The sequence below is a fragment of the Aethalodelphis obliquidens genome, unplaced genomic scaffold (genome assembly GCF_003676395.1).
Source record: "Aethalodelphis obliquidens isolate GAN/ISIS:26980383/991018 unplaced genomic scaffold, ASM367639v1 scaffold48, whole genome shotgun sequence".
NCBI classification, from domain to species: domain Eukaryota; kingdom Metazoa; phylum Chordata; class Mammalia; order Artiodactyla; family Delphinidae; genus Aethalodelphis; species Aethalodelphis obliquidens.
Genome location: NW_020837992.1, coordinates 2164126 through 2181995, shown reverse-complemented (window position 1 = coordinate 2181995; position 17870 = coordinate 2164126). Strand labels below are relative to the sequence as shown.

General features: G+C 42.3%; 1 protein-coding gene across 5 annotated transcripts in view; it reads left to right on the top strand.

The window, feature by feature from the left end:
- Nucleotides 1-17870, top strand: part of DSTYK (dual serine/threonine and tyrosine protein kinase) — a 60391-nt gene that overhangs the window by 33459 nt on the left and 9062 nt on the right. For 4 of the 5 annotated variants that reach the window (XM_027082743.1, XM_027082748.1, XM_027082744.1 and 1 more), the window contains 7 exons: nucleotides 7646-8315; nucleotides 12904-13136; nucleotides 13774-13857; nucleotides 14520-14696; nucleotides 15321-15450; nucleotides 15825-15981; nucleotides 16428-16560. In XM_027082743.1, coding sequence (XP_026938544.1) covers nucleotides 7646-8315; nucleotides 12904-13136; nucleotides 13774-13857; nucleotides 14520-14696; nucleotides 15321-15450; nucleotides 15825-15981; nucleotides 16428-16560 — 1584 coding nt within the window. The remainder of the gene's footprint in view (nucleotides 1-7645; nucleotides 8316-12903; nucleotides 13137-13773; nucleotides 13858-14519; nucleotides 14697-15320; nucleotides 15451-15824; nucleotides 15982-16427; nucleotides 16561-17870) is intronic. The other variant, XM_027082746.1, reaches the window with a different exon arrangement.

Below are 17870 nucleotides of genomic sequence, written 5' to 3'. Positions count from 1 at the left end.
ATTATGCTATATATATGGAATCTAAAAAAAAAAAAAAAAAAAGTGGACATGAAGAACCTAGGGGCAAGACGGGAATAAAGACACAGACCTACTAGAGCATGGACTTGAGGATACAGGGAGGCGGAAGGGTAAGCTGGGAGAAAGTGAGAGAATGGCATGGACATATATACACTACCAAATATAAAATAGATAGCTAGTGGGAAGCAGCCGCATAACACAGAGAGATCAGCTTGGTGCTTTGTGACCACCTAGAGGGGTGGGATTGGGAGGGTGGGAGGGAGGGAGACGCAAGAGGGAAGAGATATGGGGATATATGTATATGTATAACTGATTCACTTTGTTATAAAGCAGAAACTAACACACCATTGTAAAGCAATTATACTCCAATAAAGATGTTAAAAAAAAAAAAAAAAAAGGATATGGGAAGTTCAGGCAAATGCTAAATTGTAAGTTCCTTCTAGGCAGTAATTCTATGTTCTTTGAATTTAACATCGCTCTTGCCTTTCCCCTAACACACACTAACATACATAGTGAAATATAACCGATACATTGCTCTTTGCCAAGAAACCTGGTTAATACTTTTAATAGGTTAATTTTACCTATTAAGGATATATGTGGTTTAGAGGCAAGATTCTTTTTAAAATCCCTATGCTCACTGTAGTAGCCTTGATCCCTCTTAAAAAGAACAGCTTAAAGCTGAGGCTATATTTTCTCAATTCACCACCACTGATTCATTTTTGGCCTTCTAAGATTAGCTCTTTGGGGGAAAATCTGGCAAGAGATTATGGTCTTAATCTTCCTCTCATGTTTTCTCCCTTTTTTAAGGATCCTATCTACCTCTTTCCTGCACCAAATGGCATCTCTTTCTATCTTCACTATCTCAAAGATCTGTTTGTGTTTCCCTTTCGGTAATGGATGGTGGTGGTAGGGAATCCTCCCTGATTCAGAGATGCAAAGGTTGAAAGTACTGTCAGCAGGCAGAAATTCTGTTATTCGGGCAATTAAAAATATTTTCTTTTTGACTTCTTTTGCAGCATTGTTTCATAGCAGAGCAGGGCTTTTACTTATAGCCAGCGTATACTTTTTAATATAGACAGTAGGACTGTTAGGGTCCCTGAAATCATCTTGTCCATCCTTTATTCTTCTTTCAGAACTTTCCTAACACCAGCCCAGGCAGTTCCTGACACAGTGGACCTTCAGTTACTGTTTAAACACTGTCTTTGTAGTTAGGTGGGCCTGGACTTACCTCCTGGCTTGGTTACTTAACTAACTGTGTGACTGTGGTGCTGGGGTGTCCCCCATTTGTAAAATAGAAGTAGTAACCTGTATCTTTTAGGACTGGTGTGAGGCTTAAATAAGAGACTAAGTGTAAAGCATCTAGAACAGTGTCAGGCACTTAGCAAGTCTCCCTTTGAATGAATTAATCAGTGTCCTTGAGAAGAGGATTTCCTATTCTCTCAGTCACCTGTCCCTTCCCTGACAGCCATCCACCGTGGGACTCCTTCCTTTTGTCAAACTTAAGTCCTTCTGGTTCCAGCTTACTTAGAGTTATTCTGCTCTAGTTAGAAGCAAAGTTCTTCATAATTATTATGAAGTACTTTTGTAATAAAATGAGAGATGTTATAAAAAGGTAAAAAACACAAAAGTTAAAGTTATAAAGTTAAAAGGTAAAGTTTCCCCTTCTTCCTTCTTCTCCATTCTACTATGGTCTCTCTTGATTGGGTCTAGTAAGTGATAAGAGAATAAAGCTTCACTTTCCTGCTTTTATCTGTATATGTGGGTACCTGGATGTTTGAATATCCACAAGGTATTGAGTTGTCCAAAAAGTTCGTTTGGTTTTAAGTAAAAATAAAAGACACGTTTTTCATTTTCACCAAGAATTTTATGAAACAATGTATTCCCTCACCGAACGAACTTTTTGGCCAACCCAACAGACCACACAGAGGCTATTCAGTACATTCTTGTCAACTTGTCTGTTATCTCATTCATCACAGTATGAAATCAGATAGTTCTGATCCTTAAGGGCTTCATGCTTATGAGTTGAGACGCAGACCTAAAGCCTTTACTTTGGGGTGTTTGGGATTGTAAACATACTTCCACTTTTAGCATGATGGCCTCATGTTTTCTGTGGCTAGTTCAGGGCTTTGGTTGGGATTATGGTTTTTCCCAAGTCTTGTTATGGCCTCTGAGTTACCACTCCCTACTTTTTACTAGGTAGGGAGGTGAGCTTGTATCTGTTCTATGCTGACTGCTGGGGTGAAGCTCTGGGTTGACACAGCTGCTTGTGGCCTGTTATATTCTAGAAAGCAGCTCCCCAATGGAGAGTGTTTGTACCAAGAGTAAAGGGATTTTCTACAGTGTAACAAGAAGAGGGAGGTATTTGCCTTTATATGTAATTGATATTTAAGAGTGATAGTTCAGGGAACTGTATAAAAATGAGGAAAAATCAATCCTGTGTAAAAACAGATGGGAAAAACCTCCCATTGCCCTGTGAGAGTGGGCATGGGAGGAGAATTGATAGTGACGATAGGTAGAATACAGAGACAGGGATTGGAGTCGAGGCTGTGTCAGTTGCTGGGCAAGGGCAGGACTCTTATATAGTTATGTACTTCTCTTCTGTGTGATGTAATGAGGCTTCAGAACTATAGGGAAAACAAAGATATTTATGACCTACGTGAGTACGTGATCATCTTCTGTTTGAACCATCAGTTAAGATAATCATCCTTAGCTATCACTGAGTTTCAGTAATGTGCCATGAGCCATAGAGTAAGGAGTCCTCACCAGTAAGAGCCAATATTCTTAGGAAGTGGTCAGGCTTCAGTGATTGAGGCATTTCTTCTTGGCACTTAAGGTAGTGTCATTTTACATAAAAAGCTTTTACATAAAAAACAAAACCAGAGAGGTAAATTCTGGTGTTTGCAGAGTAGCAATCTCCTTTCTATTACATTCTCTTAATCTTGCCAAGAAAATTGATGGTAACATATCAACTTATGTAGATTCGACAGATTTGTGCAGATGTATTCTAAAAGAGAAATCTCTTTAGGAATTTGCTGTGACTCAAAATGGGAATTATGGCATACTCTCATGATTCCCTGGGATTCTTCTTCCTTGATTGAGTTAGGAGCAAAATGCTTACTCACTGCTTCATTCTTGGAGTAGATGCAAATAGCAGTTCCAGATAAATGTGTGGGATATGGGCTAAAAATAGAAAATTTTATATAGGATGATTGAAAGTGGTTTTGAGCAAGTAGTAAAGGCATCATTTATTCATCCAGTAATTGCACATTTATTTATTTATTTACTATTACTATTTTTTGGGTCATGCCAAGCAGCAGGTGGGATCTTAGTTCCCCGACCAGGGATCGAACCCACACCCCCTGCAGTGGAAGCACAGAGTCTTAACCACTGGACCACCAGGGAAGTCCAACTGCACATTTATTTATTGGATGCTCATTAAGTGCCAGACACTGTTCTAAGTGCCAGGAAGGAACACAGCCTTCCATGAAACAGTCTGAGGTCCGTCTTCCCTCTCAGGTGGCCATAATAGGACCCAGAACAGGGCTCATCCTCTCTGTGGATTTTTTTCACTCCCTGTCTCCAGGAGACAGTGATGGCTTCCCTTTTTGTTTATAACCGTCAGGCATGAGTCATCCCTTTGCCGTGAGTATTGCAGAATCACATATCACGTTCCAGTCTAATTTGTACTGCTGCCAGGGTCTCAGCCAGCAGCTCTTTTTGCCTGTCTTCCAACAGTCTTGGTAGTCAGAACAGTGAGACTGACTGCACAAGTTAATTAACTGGGGAACGGAGGAGAGCATGGTACTTGTTTTCTATCCATTTTTGTTTAGTACAAGATGTATTTAGGAGTAGACAACTTCTTTCTAGGTGCCAATGTACCAGGCAGTACCTACCATCAGAATTCATTTTGGGGGAATTTAAAAAAATTGAAGTATAGTTGATATATAATATTATATGTTACAGGTGTAAAACATAGTGATTCATAATTTTTAAAGGTTGTATTCCATTATAGTTATTATAAAATATGGGCTATATTCCCTGTATTGTACAATATATCCATGTAGCTTATTTATTTTATACATAGTAGTTTGTACCTCATAACCCCTATCTTGCCCCTCACTCCTTCCCTCTCCCCACTGGTAACCACTAGTTTGTTCTCTGTATCTGTGAGTCTGTTTCTTTTTTGTTATAGTCACTAGTTTGTTTTATTTTTTAGATTGCACATGTAAGTGATATCATACAGTATTTGTCTTTCTCTAATTTCACTTAGCATAATGCTGTCCAAGTCCATCCATGTTACTGCAAACGGCCAAATTTTATTCTTTTTATGGCTGAGTAGTATTCCACTGTGTGTGTGTGTGTGTGTGTATATATATATATATATATATATATATGCCATATCTTCTTTATCCACTGAATCCATTTTTTAAAAAATGAATTTGCAACTATGAGCAAATAAAGTCAACTGTCCCTTACAAAGGATGTTGGTTCTACAAATGGACGTGGCAGCTTTGGATGATGGTTGTGTTACACACACAAAATGGTCCTTTGAGGAAAACCTGGAAGCTTATTTTAGAATTTTAAGAAAATCCATCAAATAAACAAGCCAACAAAATTCTTCCTGAAAACTTTCTAAACAACACTTAACTTAGGTTTTGAATATTTAGGCTTTCTTTCCTTAATATTTCTATAATAAGTTTGATTGATTTATACCTTTAAAAAGATATTTACTTAAGTCAGAAGCAATTTTTAAAATATTTTAAAAAACCACTGTCATCTGTAATTATCTTGTTATAAATTTTCAGTTCTTGGGGTTCTCTTCTAGCCTATCTAATTATTATATGTCTTTAAAGTTTTGGCACTTAGGCAATTGCATGTGGTACTCTAAACCCTAAAAGTTCTTACTTACCCACTTTTTGAATGTGCCTCATGAAGTGACTGGTACTCCAGCCGTGTGACTCAGTGTAGTGAAGGGGCTTGTTTTGAATAGCAGGGTGAGTGTCACACTAGTCTTCCAATCAGAAAACATTCCATGTAATTCGAGGCACACATGAAACAGCAGATTTCTTCTTCGCCTAGGCTTGGGTAGAAAGCACGAGGATTTATACAGTGTTTGCTCAAATTACAAATGCTGAGATGGTAAAAGCACTTTTAGCTTTAGGGAGTTCAAAGTGGCCAGCCAAATGAAAGTTCTGTGACCTACCTGCGAATAAAATTTATGAGTTCTTTGTTGAGGAAGAAGGTGAGACCTTTGTGCTTTGCTGGAAATAGGAGAGCGCTCTCTCTCCCTCTCTCTCTCTGTCTCTCTGTCTCTCCGTCTCTCTGTCTCTCTGTCCTTCAACACACACACACACACACACACACACACACACACTACAAGAAACAACACATACACACACAACACACACACACACACACACACACTACAAGAAACAATAGGCTGGCATTTCCCAGCCCTTTCTTCCTTATCTGGAGGAGATCAAAAAGGAAAAGATCCCAGGTTTTGATTTTTAAAAATCTTTCATCAATGATACCTATTGCTCAAAAAAGGAATAAAAACAGAGTATTAGTCTGAAAGAAAATAAACAAATTGCATAGCTTAGATTTCAAATAAAGTAAATTGGCTACATCTGATAACTGTTAAGGACACAGACTTGAGCAGATTTGTGTTGAGTTCTTTCATAACTCTTTAAAATGTACTAGAATTTTGCAAAGGATTGATTTTGAGTCTGCAGACTTTGGAGTTGGTGTGCCTGCAATGGTGATATAGGCACAAGTCTCCAGGTCAACGCTTAGGTCTGGAGTGCCAGGCAAAGTAGGCAATTTCAGAGATTTGGAGGAACCTATGCATGGATGGAAATACAGGCTCTTAAGTGCTTCAAGATCCTTAGGAAAGAAGTAGAACAATAAAAAGAAACTACTAGCTAGGGAAAGGACCTGTGGAAAGTTGTTTCTAAACCAAAGATCATTCTTGAAACTCACTTCAGGCGTTGGGTTTATCAGTTATGATTGGATTCATTGTACAAAACAATCAGAAAAGTAGGGGCTTGCTTAAGCAAGACAGAGGTTAGTTTTTTTCCCTCACATAAAAGAAGTCTAAAGCTAGGCAGTTGAGGACTGGTGTGGCAGCTCTGTAGTCATCAGAGATCCAAGCTCCCTATTGCTTTTTTTTAAAATTAATTAATTAATTAATTTATTTATTTTTGGCTGCATTGGGTCCTCGTTACTGCATGCAGGCTTTCCCCAGTTGTGGCTAGCGGGGTCCCCTCCTCGCTGTGGTGCATGGGCCTCTCATTGCAGCGGCCTTTCTTGTTGCGGAGCACAGGCTCTAGGCGCGCAGACCTCAGTAGCTGTGGCACGCGGGCTCAGTATTTGTGGCTCGTGGGCTCTAGAGCGTGGGCTCAGTAGTAGTGGTGCATGGGCTTAGTTGCTCCACGGCATGTGGGATCTTCCTGGACCAGGGCTTGAACCCGTGTCTCCTGCATTGGCAGGCGGATTCCCAACCACTGCGCCACAGAGAAGTCCCCCTATTTCTTTTTGCTTCATCATCCTCAAGGCTGGCTTCTACTCTCACATTTGCCCGAGGACTGCAGGATGATCACTGCTGCTCTGTCTGTCACATCTGTGCTCCAAGCAAGAAGGGCAAGTCCAAAGGGTGTACTTACTAGTAGAATCAACCCTTTAAAGAGCTTTCCTGTTGCCCCACCTATTATTGGCTACCCCGTCTATAAAAGACATTGCCTTCCCAATAATGCAGAGGTTAAATATTGGATAGGCAAATCTTAATCTCTGCCAGACCAAGTGAACATGAGCGTAAAGGTATTACTAAGACTTAGGTGGCTAAGACTTTGGGATGCCTGCCAACTCCTAGAATAGGACCGTAATGTTTGGCAGATCTAGCCTTTAGTTTGCTGCTTGATTGATTGATTCAACAAAGTTAAGGACTTACTCTGTACTAGGCACTGGAGTTATAGTAGTGAACAAGATAGACATGGTCCCTGTCCTCAAAGAGTTTATAGGCTAATGGGAAAGAATTAGGTTTTAAATAAATAAATTTTAAATGTGTTGAACATTAAGAAAAGGAGAAGTAGAGAGTGCTCGGGATTGTGTAATAGGAAAGACTCCCGAGGGGTATGACACGATGTATACATTGAGATTTAAAGGACCTTGGGAATTAGCCGTGTTAGAAAGATAGGGATGAGTTAGTCAGGTTAGAAAGAGGGGGAGGAATGTTCTAGGCAGATTCACTCCCAGTCTGTTAAGAGTTCTTTCTTCATCTACTATTTGTCTTATTTCTTTATCAGAGGGAATTAATGGGAGTTTCCAAAGCAACAAAAGGGACTAAATAGTCTCTTTTATCTAAAATGGCTAAAAGAAAAAATAAATAAATAAAATGGCTAAAAGGACTGCCATCCTTTCTACTTACTTCTCTCTGGACGAGTGCCTGCCTGCATAGGCTGCACCAGGGAGTGTTGGTAACCAAGGAAGGAGGTGGACAAATGATTGGGGCATACCGAAGTTCAGTTGCCCCATCATAGATCTGGATTTTGGCCTCAGTGTGGGACTTTGGGGAGGCAAGGATTGGTTCTGACCCTGAAGTGCTGATATGACCCCCTTCCCCTTCTAGGAAGTGGACATTGTGGTAGCACCGTGCCAAGGCCTCCGGCCCACAGTGGATGTTCTGGGTGACTTGGTGAATGATTTCTTGCCTGTGATAACCTATGCACTCCACAAAGATGAACTCTCTGAAAGGGATGAGCAAGAGCTTCAGGAAATCCGAAAGTATTTCTCCTTTCCCGTATTCTTTTTCAAAGTGCCGAAGCTGGGCTCGGAGATAATCAGCTCCTCCACCAGAAGAATGGAGAATGAAAGATCACCACTCCATCGCCAGCTAACTGACCTGGGCTATCTGAGCAGCAGTCACTGTAACTGTGGGAACCCCAGCCAGGACACCAAAGCTCAGAGCGTGTTGGTGGAGCAAAGTGAGAAGCTGAGACACTTGAACACATTTTCTCACCAGGTGCTACAGACTCACCTGGTGGACGCAGCCAAGGCCCTGAACCTGGTGCACTGCCGCTGCCTCGACATCTTTATTAACCAGGCCTTTGACATGCAGCGGGACCTGCAGATTACTCCCAAACGTCTAGAATATACACGAAAAAAGGAGAATGAGTTGTACGAATCACTGATGAATATTGCCAACCGAAAGCAGGAGGAAATGAAGGACATGATCGTTGAGACGCTTAACACCATGAAGGAGGAGCTTCTGGATGATGCTGCCAACATGGAGTTTAAAGGTAGGTCCTAGAGAACTTGGTAGGGCGTGGGGACTACAGCATCCTCTAACTCTTTTCCAGCTGGAAGTTGAGTTCATTAATTCTGAAGCCCAAAGGAACCTCAGGATCATCTCACCTACCCCCACTGTCATTAGCAGGAGCCCACCTTAAATCATTTAGCCAAGGTGGCATCTTTTGTTCTGAGAGACCTTCCTGGAAGATTCCACCATCATTCCTTCCTAGGACTGTTAGTCCAGCTTTTGGTAAATTCATCCCAATAGTGCTCTTTAGTCTCCCGTTTATATCTGTATCCCCTTGGCCTTGATAAAACTGGAGAAGAGCTGCTTGAAGAATGTCACTGAGTCATGCTTCAACCCTGGCTCCTTTGGCATGGCCCATGCTTCTTTGTCTGTTCTTTTTTGTGTGTCATGGTCTCATTTTCTTTTCAGGCTGCTCCTGAGACCTAACTCAGAAGGATTTCCCAAAGTAGCGGTTTTGGCTTTTCTGGCGTTCCCATTCTTCATGAATGACTGTTAACAAAACTGGGCCAAATGCTTAGTCTGGTCTTTTGGTGTCTGAGGTTTAGATGCTACTGACTTTGTATACTGACTTCTGTATGAACATTAGCTCTACTACCTATTAATTAAAGTACGTGGTTTGCAAGTTACCCTTTAGGTTCTCAGTCATGGCTATGCATCCAAATAACCTGGGAGGCTTTTTGAAAATGTAGATGCTTGAGACCATTAAAGACCACTCCAGACCTAATCAGCATTTCTGACATGGGACCTAGCCTCAGTTTTTTGTCTTTGTTTTTTTCTAAAACAACCTCCCTAGGTGGATTCTGCTTATTGCCATTTTCTAGATGAGGAAACTCAGGCTTAGACAGGTTAAGTACTTTGCTCAAGGTCACACAGCTACTAAATAGTAGAGGCAGAATTTGAATCTAGACAGTCTGATTCCTGAGCCCATACTCTTAATTTCCATGCTTTACTGCTTCTTAATCTATTCCCAGTGACCGATGCTACCATCTTCCTGGGAACCAGCTTCAAAACCTCAGCATGGGGACTTCCCTGGTGGTCCAGTGGTTAAGACTCTGCGCTTCCAATGTAGGGGGCACGGGTTTGATCCCTGGTCGGGGAGCTAAGATCCCACGTGCTGCGCGGCTCGGCCAAATAAAAAAAATAAAAATATTTTAAAAAGTAAAAAAAAAGTCTCAAACAAAAACCTCAGCATGGTCTTTAACTGTTTTCTTTCTCTTGTCCCCGTATCCAGTCAGTTGCCAAGTCCTGCTGAGTCTTCTTCCCTATTTCATATATACCTTTGCTTCTCTATTCCTTCCTCTTTAGTCTAACTGAACTACTGTTACCTGACTGATCTCACTGAGATCTTTCTCTCCTTTCCCCAGTTCATCTTTATTGGCTCTATTTCTGCAGACTGAGTTAAGACTCCTTTAGCCTAGTATTCAAGATCTTCCAAAGCCTAACCCTTTCCAACTTTCTCAGTCTTATTTCCCACTATGCACCTTCCTGTAATTTCTTTTTTGGTTGGTTTCAACTGCTTCCTGTCCTCTGTATGCTTCCTTTATTTTATTTTATTTTATTTTTTGCTTATGCCCTGCCCTAAACCTGAATCTCTTTTATTTGTGAATTTTCAAATCCTACCTACCCTTCAAGGCCTCTTCCAAATAACATTTTTCATGAAGTTGTCTTTAATTTTCTTAGCTAATAATGATTGCAGTTCATCTGAACTCCCATAGAATTTCATCTGGAACTGAAATTTCTGGTATATTTCACTTTTTATCTTATTATTATAGTTGTTTATGTTCCTCTATTTTCTAAAATCCTAGAAATGAAGAACAGGATCTGGGTCTTTATTCATCACTATATCCCTTGCAGCAAATAACAGAGTCTGTGTATAGTATATCTTTGGAGAATGAATGAGTGTGTGAGTGATGGTATATGTTTGTCACACTTATAGATACAAAGGAAATATACTTTAGCAAGCATAGCATGCTTGATTTCTTATAGGTCTTTCTAAAGATGAACAAAGATACCTCTTTGGCGATTTCCCATTGTAGGGAGGAGTTGCTGAGAAGTGCTCACTTCCAGTGGAAATCCTAGGAAATCTTCTGAATGTTTAATTTAATTCAGTGCCTGAATAAAAGACACCGGAGCATCAATGCCAGCATCAGAGTAGACATGATAAAGGGTTGTCAGGGCAGGTAGGTTGAGCAGTCAGTGAAAACATTTGATTGTCTATCATGTACCAGGTAATCATGTTTGGTACCTGGGGCACAGTGGTTAGTTCAGATGTGGAGTAACTGGGAACAAGTACATCAAATGTCTGGCTCTGTTAACTACATCATGGACTTGTGGTTCTACTTACCTAGTTGGCTACATCTTAGACAGGACTTACGTGCTGCTTCTTACCTTGTTCTAATACATTCTGGGTATCCTTCAGGCAATGACAAGTAGATTTAGAAGACAGCTGCCACATATCCTATGGAGCCAGATTTTTTTTTTTTTAATTTATTTTTTGGCTGTGTTGGATCTTCGTTTCTGTGTGAGGGCTTTCTCTAGTTGTGGCAAGCGGGGGCCACTCTTCATCGTGGTGCGCGGGCCTCTCACTATCGCGGCCACTCTTGTTGCGGAGCACAGGCTCCAGATGCGCAGGCTCAGTAGTTGTGGCTCACGGGCCTAGTTGCTCCGCGGCATGTGGGATCTTCCCAGACCAGGGCTCGAACCCGTGTCCCCTGCATTAGCAGGCAGATTCTCAACCACTGCGCCACCAGGGAAGCCCCGGAGCCAGATTTTTATTACTGATTTTTGTTTGTTTTAAAATAAAGGTAATGCATGCATACTAGGTATCATGACATACATACTTTATAAATTATTTATGTTTTGAAAAGATAGTACCTATAAACGTGGTACTTTACTCAAAGATAAAAAGATACTGTCTCCTAGTCATCTAGTTTTCCTCTATATGTTCTTCTGCCCTTGCTTTTTCACTTACCCCATATCTTAGAGATCTTTCCATAAATGTGCAGAGAAATTTGTCTTCTTCTAATGGATATACCTTAATTTATTTAACTGTTCCCCTACTGCTGGATATGTAGGCTGTTTCTTGCTTTCTTTTATTTTTTTTAATAAATTTATTTATTTTATTTATTTATTTTTGGCTGCATTGTGTCTTTGTTGCTGCACGCGGGCTCTCTCTAGTTGCGGCGAGTGGGGGCCACTCTTCGTTGTGGTGCACGGGCCTCTCATTGCGATGGCCTCTCCTATTGTGGAGCATGGGCTCCAGGTGCACAGACCTCAGCAGTTGTAGCACACGGGCTCAGTAGTTGTGGCTCGTTGGCTCCAGAGTGCAGGCTCAGTAGTTGTGGTTCACGGGCCCAGCTGCTCCACAGCCATGTGGGATCGTCCCAGGCCAGGGCTCGAACCTGGGTCCCCTGCATTGGCAGGCGGATTCTTATCCACTGCACCAACAGGGAAGCCCCTTTCTTCCTTCCTTTCTTCCTTTCCTCCCTCCCTCCCTCCTTCCCTTCCTTCCTTCCTTCCTTCCTTCTTTCTCTTCCTTCCTCCCTTTCTTTCTTCCTTTCTTTCTTTCTTTTGTTCCTTTCCTTTCCTTTCTTTTCCTTTCCTTTCCTTTCCTTTCTTTCTCTCTTTCTCTCTCAGAGTATACTGCATTGATCATCATTGTGCATGCATGTATTTGAGACTTGTAAGGGTATATTTCTAGAAAAATAATTCCTAGAAGCAGAAAGAGTAGTTGGGTCAAAGGGTGTATAGATTTCTTTTGTTTATTGGTTGGTTAGCTTAAATTTTTGATAGATATTGCCAGATATCTTCCAAAGAGGTAGTACCAATATAAGTTTCTAACATTAGAGAGGGCCTTTTTAGGAGTGGAATTTTTATAGGTGATTTGTCTTCTCTTAAGTTCTTCTGTCCTCTGGTTTGCAAAACAGACTTTTCTAATCCTGAGAGCTAGTAGCATAGTGGGGACAACGTTCCAGTTTTACTTTTTATTTCTCTAGTAGTTGATTAAAATTGAATTCTTGACTCTTGGATTTTTCTCATTAATATGCTAGGAAGTGTGAATTATTACAAAGATAAGAGGCTTTGGAATCTATGAGCTTTGGATTCAAATGCTAGCTATATTACTTCCTAACTGTACCATCCCTTCCCAGTACCCACTTTATTCTCTCTTTGAGGCTTTTTCCTGACATATAAAATATAACCAGTAATATACCCCTGACAGTGTTGTTGTTGGGGTTAAATTAGATTACATATGAAAAATACTTACTGTGCATTTCAAATAGTCTGCAGTCAATAAATGTTGTTTCTCCTCTTCTATAAATGTGATATAAGAGCTGACAAAATCAATAGGTTCATTCTGTACACAGTTGCTCCTTCTCACGATTCTTAGATGCCTTAAGTAGTTGAGGATTGCATGGCCCATGGTCATACTGAGAGTCAGTTTGTCAGCCATATGCGTTTAGTAGCTGTTGTTCATGGTAGCTCCTTGGGTCTGACTTGGGAGCTGCCTTTATTCAGTGTGCCTGCCCCTTCCCCTCACAGCCAACTAGCTTTTTGCTCTGCCTCCATAGATGTCATTGTCCCTGAGAATGGAGAACCAGTGGGCACCAGAGAGATCAAATGCTGCATCCGACAGATCCAGGAACTCATCATCTCCCGGCTTAATCAAGCAGTGGCTAACAAGCTGATCAGCTCTGTGGATTACCTACGTGAGAGCTTCGTCGGAACGCTGGAACGGTGTCTGCAGAGCCTGGAGAAGTCTCAGGATGTCTCGGTTCACATCACCAGTAATTATCTCAAACAGGTACTCAAAGGGTAGTTAAGAGCGTGTCACAGATAACACATGAAACAGAATCCACCCACGAACCCAGCTTCAAGTTGGTCAAGAATTTCCCTTGCAACTTTTTGCCAGTCCAGTTTGAATTCTATTTTATTTTCCTATCTCATGACCGCTGTCCGTGGGAGGTGCTTGTGAACGGTCAAATTGCGGTTAAGTCAATGAGCAAGAAGATGAAGATGAAGTAAAGGAGCCCAAATAGTCACCAGATAGATGATCAGCCTGCATTGACTCTGCACAGACACTGAGGGATAGATTTGGGAACCTTGAAACTGCACCATGTTCTTGAAATAAATATCATTTATTGCATTTTTTTTTTTTTTTTTTTTTTTTTTTTTTTTTGCGGTACGCGGGCCTCTCACTGCTGTGGCCTCTCCTGTTGCGGAGCACAGGCTCCAGACGCACAGGCTCAGCGGCCATGGCTCACGGGCCCAGCCACTCCGTGGCACGTGGGATCTTCCCGGACCGGGGCACGAACCCGTGTCCCCTGCATCAGCAGGCAGACTCCCGACCACTGCGCCACCAGGGAAGCCCCATTTATTGCATTTTTAATTAGCCACTCTACTCAGGGAATATTGACTTTCGTTTGTGTACTCTCTTTCAGATCTTAAATGCTGCCTATCATGTTGAAGTCACATTTCACTCAGGGTCCTCAGTTACAAGGATGCTGTGGGAGCAAATCAAACAGGTAGAGGTTGTTTAGGGAAGTGTTTTTCAGCCCCTAGTTGGCTTAGGTGAATCTGGTCGCTCCAACAGAAACTGATGTCTAGGGTGTCTGTCCTAAACAAACTGATGTCTGTCAGGGCAGGTGGCCATTTGTCGTGGTTTGCCTGCCTGGGAGAATCCTGGTTTATGCCTGTTCTGAAATAATTATTAACAGTGCCCCCTTTAACTCTTAAAAGTGATGTGTCTAAATGATATTTTATGGAGCCATAAAACCCTGCTTCATTATCTTCTTCATATTTCTTTTTCCCAACCTAAGTGTTTTCTCAGAAGCAGGCTTTGTTGCCAGAGGCCATGAGTGCGGTTTCCTTTCTGATGTTCCATCTGACTCTTCCGTAGAGTTATTTGCTGTGTTTAGAAAGGGGTTTATCAGGCACCCCCAGTACTGAGTGTAACGTATTGATTTGTGAGCACGCAGACTAGGCCTAGTGTTCTTTGATGCTTTCCACTGGGCTGAGCCCCGATTTTGAGGTAGATGGAATTGGAGAGGAGTGCTGGACTTCATACAGCTCTTATCTTAAGATCCTGGCCTAACGAGTGGGTAACCCAGAGAGGGAGGGGTGCTGGTTCTTCCTGGTGGTTCCTGTCTCCCATCCCTCAGTGTTCTCACTGTCCTCACCCTGACAGATCATCCAGCGCATCACATGGGTGAGCCCACCTGCCATCACACTAGAGTGGAAGAGAAAGGTGGCCCAGGAAGCCATCGAGAGCCTCAGCGCCTCCAAGCTGGCCAAGAGCATTTGCAGCCAATTCCGGACTCGGCTCAACAGTTCTCATGAGGCCTTTGCAGCCTCCTTGCGGCAGGTGGGTATATAGGAAAGGACATACAGCTGGATCAATCGGAGAGGAACCTCATCCACTGTGGAATGTTTCATCTACTGCTGTCTACATAATTTTTAAAAAGTCATCAGTATATTTCCTTTCTATTCTGTTAAAGGATAATACTAAGTTACAGGTTGTTTCATCAGTAACTTTTTCATGTGGATATTTCTCTAACTTTAGAGAGAATGGAGGGAACTCAATTAATGTCTCCCCACTTCACTGAGTGAGGAATGAAAATCGAGGGGTAGGAATTTTATATGAGTTTATATAGTATTTTAGGGATGAGTGACAGAAAGGGATGACATTCCAACTTCCATAGTAGTTTGCAGTTATGTGACATCTGCTTATCCCTTTGGGGTGTGCGCGTGTGCATGTGTACATGTGTGTGGAGGGGAGGGTGGGTAGACGTGATTATGCATCCAGGAAGAAAAAGTATTACTTAATGAATGCTCACGGTCTGCCAATCTCTGAGCTATGTTACATATATCTTATTTAATTCTCACAGGTATCCTCATGAGGTAGATATTATTATCCCCATATAATAGGTGAAGAAGCCAAAGCTGGGGACCTGATAAGTCATATTTCTTTCTTCTTTTTCCTTCCCAGCTGGAAGCTGGCCACTCAGGCCGGTTGGAGAAAACTGAAGATCTATGGCTGAAGGTTCGGAAAGATCATGCTCCCCGCCTGGCCCGCCTTTCACTGGAAAGCCGTTCTTTACAGGATGTCTTGCTGCATCGTGAGTCCTTATTTTTTTCCCTAGTAAATTGGAGGAGGAAGGTTCTGGATACCTGACATCCTCATGTCCAACCCTGGAGAACCCCAGTGTCTAAAGCTGCTTCCTTGCGAAGCTGCCTAAACACCCATTGATGTATTTTTGAATTTCTGATGAAGTCTGTTTGGTCCTGCTATTTATATAGTTCAAATAACACAACCAAAGTTTATTCAAATTAAACCAGTTAGGTTACTACCGGTTAAGAAAACATCCAAATTTCTTCCCCTGGCATAATTATGACTTCCTGCTTCTAGGCAGGTCCATGTCTAAGAATCTTAGGGAGGTTGCCCAGCAAGTTCCCATCCTTCCTGCCTTATCTCTGTCTCTGTACCTTATAGGTAAACCTAAACTGGGACAGGAACTGGGCCGGGGCCAGTATGGTGTGGTGTACCTGTGTGACAACTGGGGGGGACACTTCCCTTGTGCCCTCAAGTCAGTTGTCCCTCCAGATGAGAAGCACTGGAATGACCTAGCTTTGGAGTTCCACTACATGAGGTGGGTTCTGGTCTCATTCATCTTCGTGGGGAACGATCCAGAGAAGCAGCTTAGAAGCCTGGTATAAATTCTGTACCAAGAGCTATAGTAAACCTTGTCTCTCCATTCCTATGTCTCAAAATGTTGTAGACCAGTATTCCAGTGTCTGGCCCAGAAATGTGCTCTCTTCAAGGCCTTTCCTGCCTCTACCTGCCCTTTCCCCACCATCCTAATTTTTCAGACCCATCCTTCCATTTGACATTCTTCCTTAGTCCTTAAGGCCTGTCAGTTTTTAGATTCCATAATTCTCTGTCCTCGTTAGAGAGGCCATTCTCTTTGCCCTCTCGCTGTACTGAGGGCTATTACCTCTGGGCCTGGACTCTGCACGGTCTCAGGGTTATTTCTTCCACTGTAGTGACATGCTATGCAAGGTTAGCTCTAGCCCAGACCCTTCCGCTCCTCACCAGGTCTCTGCCGAAGCATGAGCGATTGGTGGATCTGCACGGCTCCGTCATCGACTACAACTATGGTGGTGGTTCCAGCATCGCTGTGCTGCTCATTATGGAGCGGCTGCACCGGGACCTCTACAGTGGGCTGAAGGTGAGGCAGGGCAAGGAGGGAGTGAGGCCCAGCTGGCAGCCAGATCCACAGGTTCCTTTCTGGCCTTTCCTCCTTTCTTCTTTATTCAGAGCCTCTAGCTCTCATAAGACAATGTTGGAGTAATCAAGCTTTATTACCTTCATTTCCAAAAAACCTTAAAAATGTCTCAGAACATGTTTTTTTGCCCAGTTTATATCCAGAATACTGCAGTTCACCACTTTTACCTCTCGTGGTAGTGTAAAAATCTAGACTACACAGAAGAGCAGAAAAGCTTTCTATAACTCTGCTATTCTTTCTCTTTTTTCGTTCTCAGTGAATTAAGCTAGTTTTTATTGTCAACAAATATTTATTAGTGACTACTTTGTACAAGGCCCTGTATTAAGCAACATAAGGGGATGTCAAAAAGTATAATTGGCCAGGGGCTTTTAAAAGAATTGTAGGGACTTCCCAGGCGGTGCAATGGTTAAGAATCCACCTGTCAGTGCAGGGGACACGGATTCGATCCCTGGTCTGGGAAGATCCCACATTCCGCGGAGCAACTAACCCCCACGCCACAACTACTGAGCCCGTGTGCTGCAACTACTGAAGCCCACGTGCCTAGAGCCCGTGCTCTGCAACAAGAGAAGCCAGCGCGATGAGAAGCCCGCGCACCACAATGAAGAGTAGCCCCTGCTCACCACAACTAGAGAAAGCCCGCACGTAGCAATGAAGACCCAACACAGCCAAAAATAAATTCAAAAACAATTTTTTTAAATAAAATAAAATAATTGTAGTCAGTGAATATTTCACGAACAGGTGGCATTTGAGTTGGATAAATGAACCCTGATGGGTAAAAGTTGGGCAGATGGAAAGAAGAGGTCATACCGGGGGAAGGAATAGCTTAGTGCCCAGAACATTTGAAGGACACTGACTGTGTTGGAGAAGCTGGTTCATTTGGGGAATAGAGGGGAGATAATATGCAAAGAAATGTTGGGAACAAATTATAGAAGACCAAAAACGTTAAAAGTTCCATAGCATTCAAATTCTGCCGTAGACAGTGAGAAGTGGAAGATTTTGAATGAAGGTGAAATACCCTCAGTTGGATGTTGAGTTCCCCTCATCTAAAACAGCCACCAGCAGGGAAATAGAGAGGTTTCTTTTGTCTGTCCTCTACATTGGAGCTGGAAAAGCTAACCCCAGAGTATCTGGTAGGTCCCTTCTCGCAGGTGCCTCTTGTACCAGTTTATATGGAATAAGACAGAAGAATCCTCAGATATGCTTGCAGGAGCCATGAGAAATCAATATGGTGAATAAAATGACTCTGCAAGCGG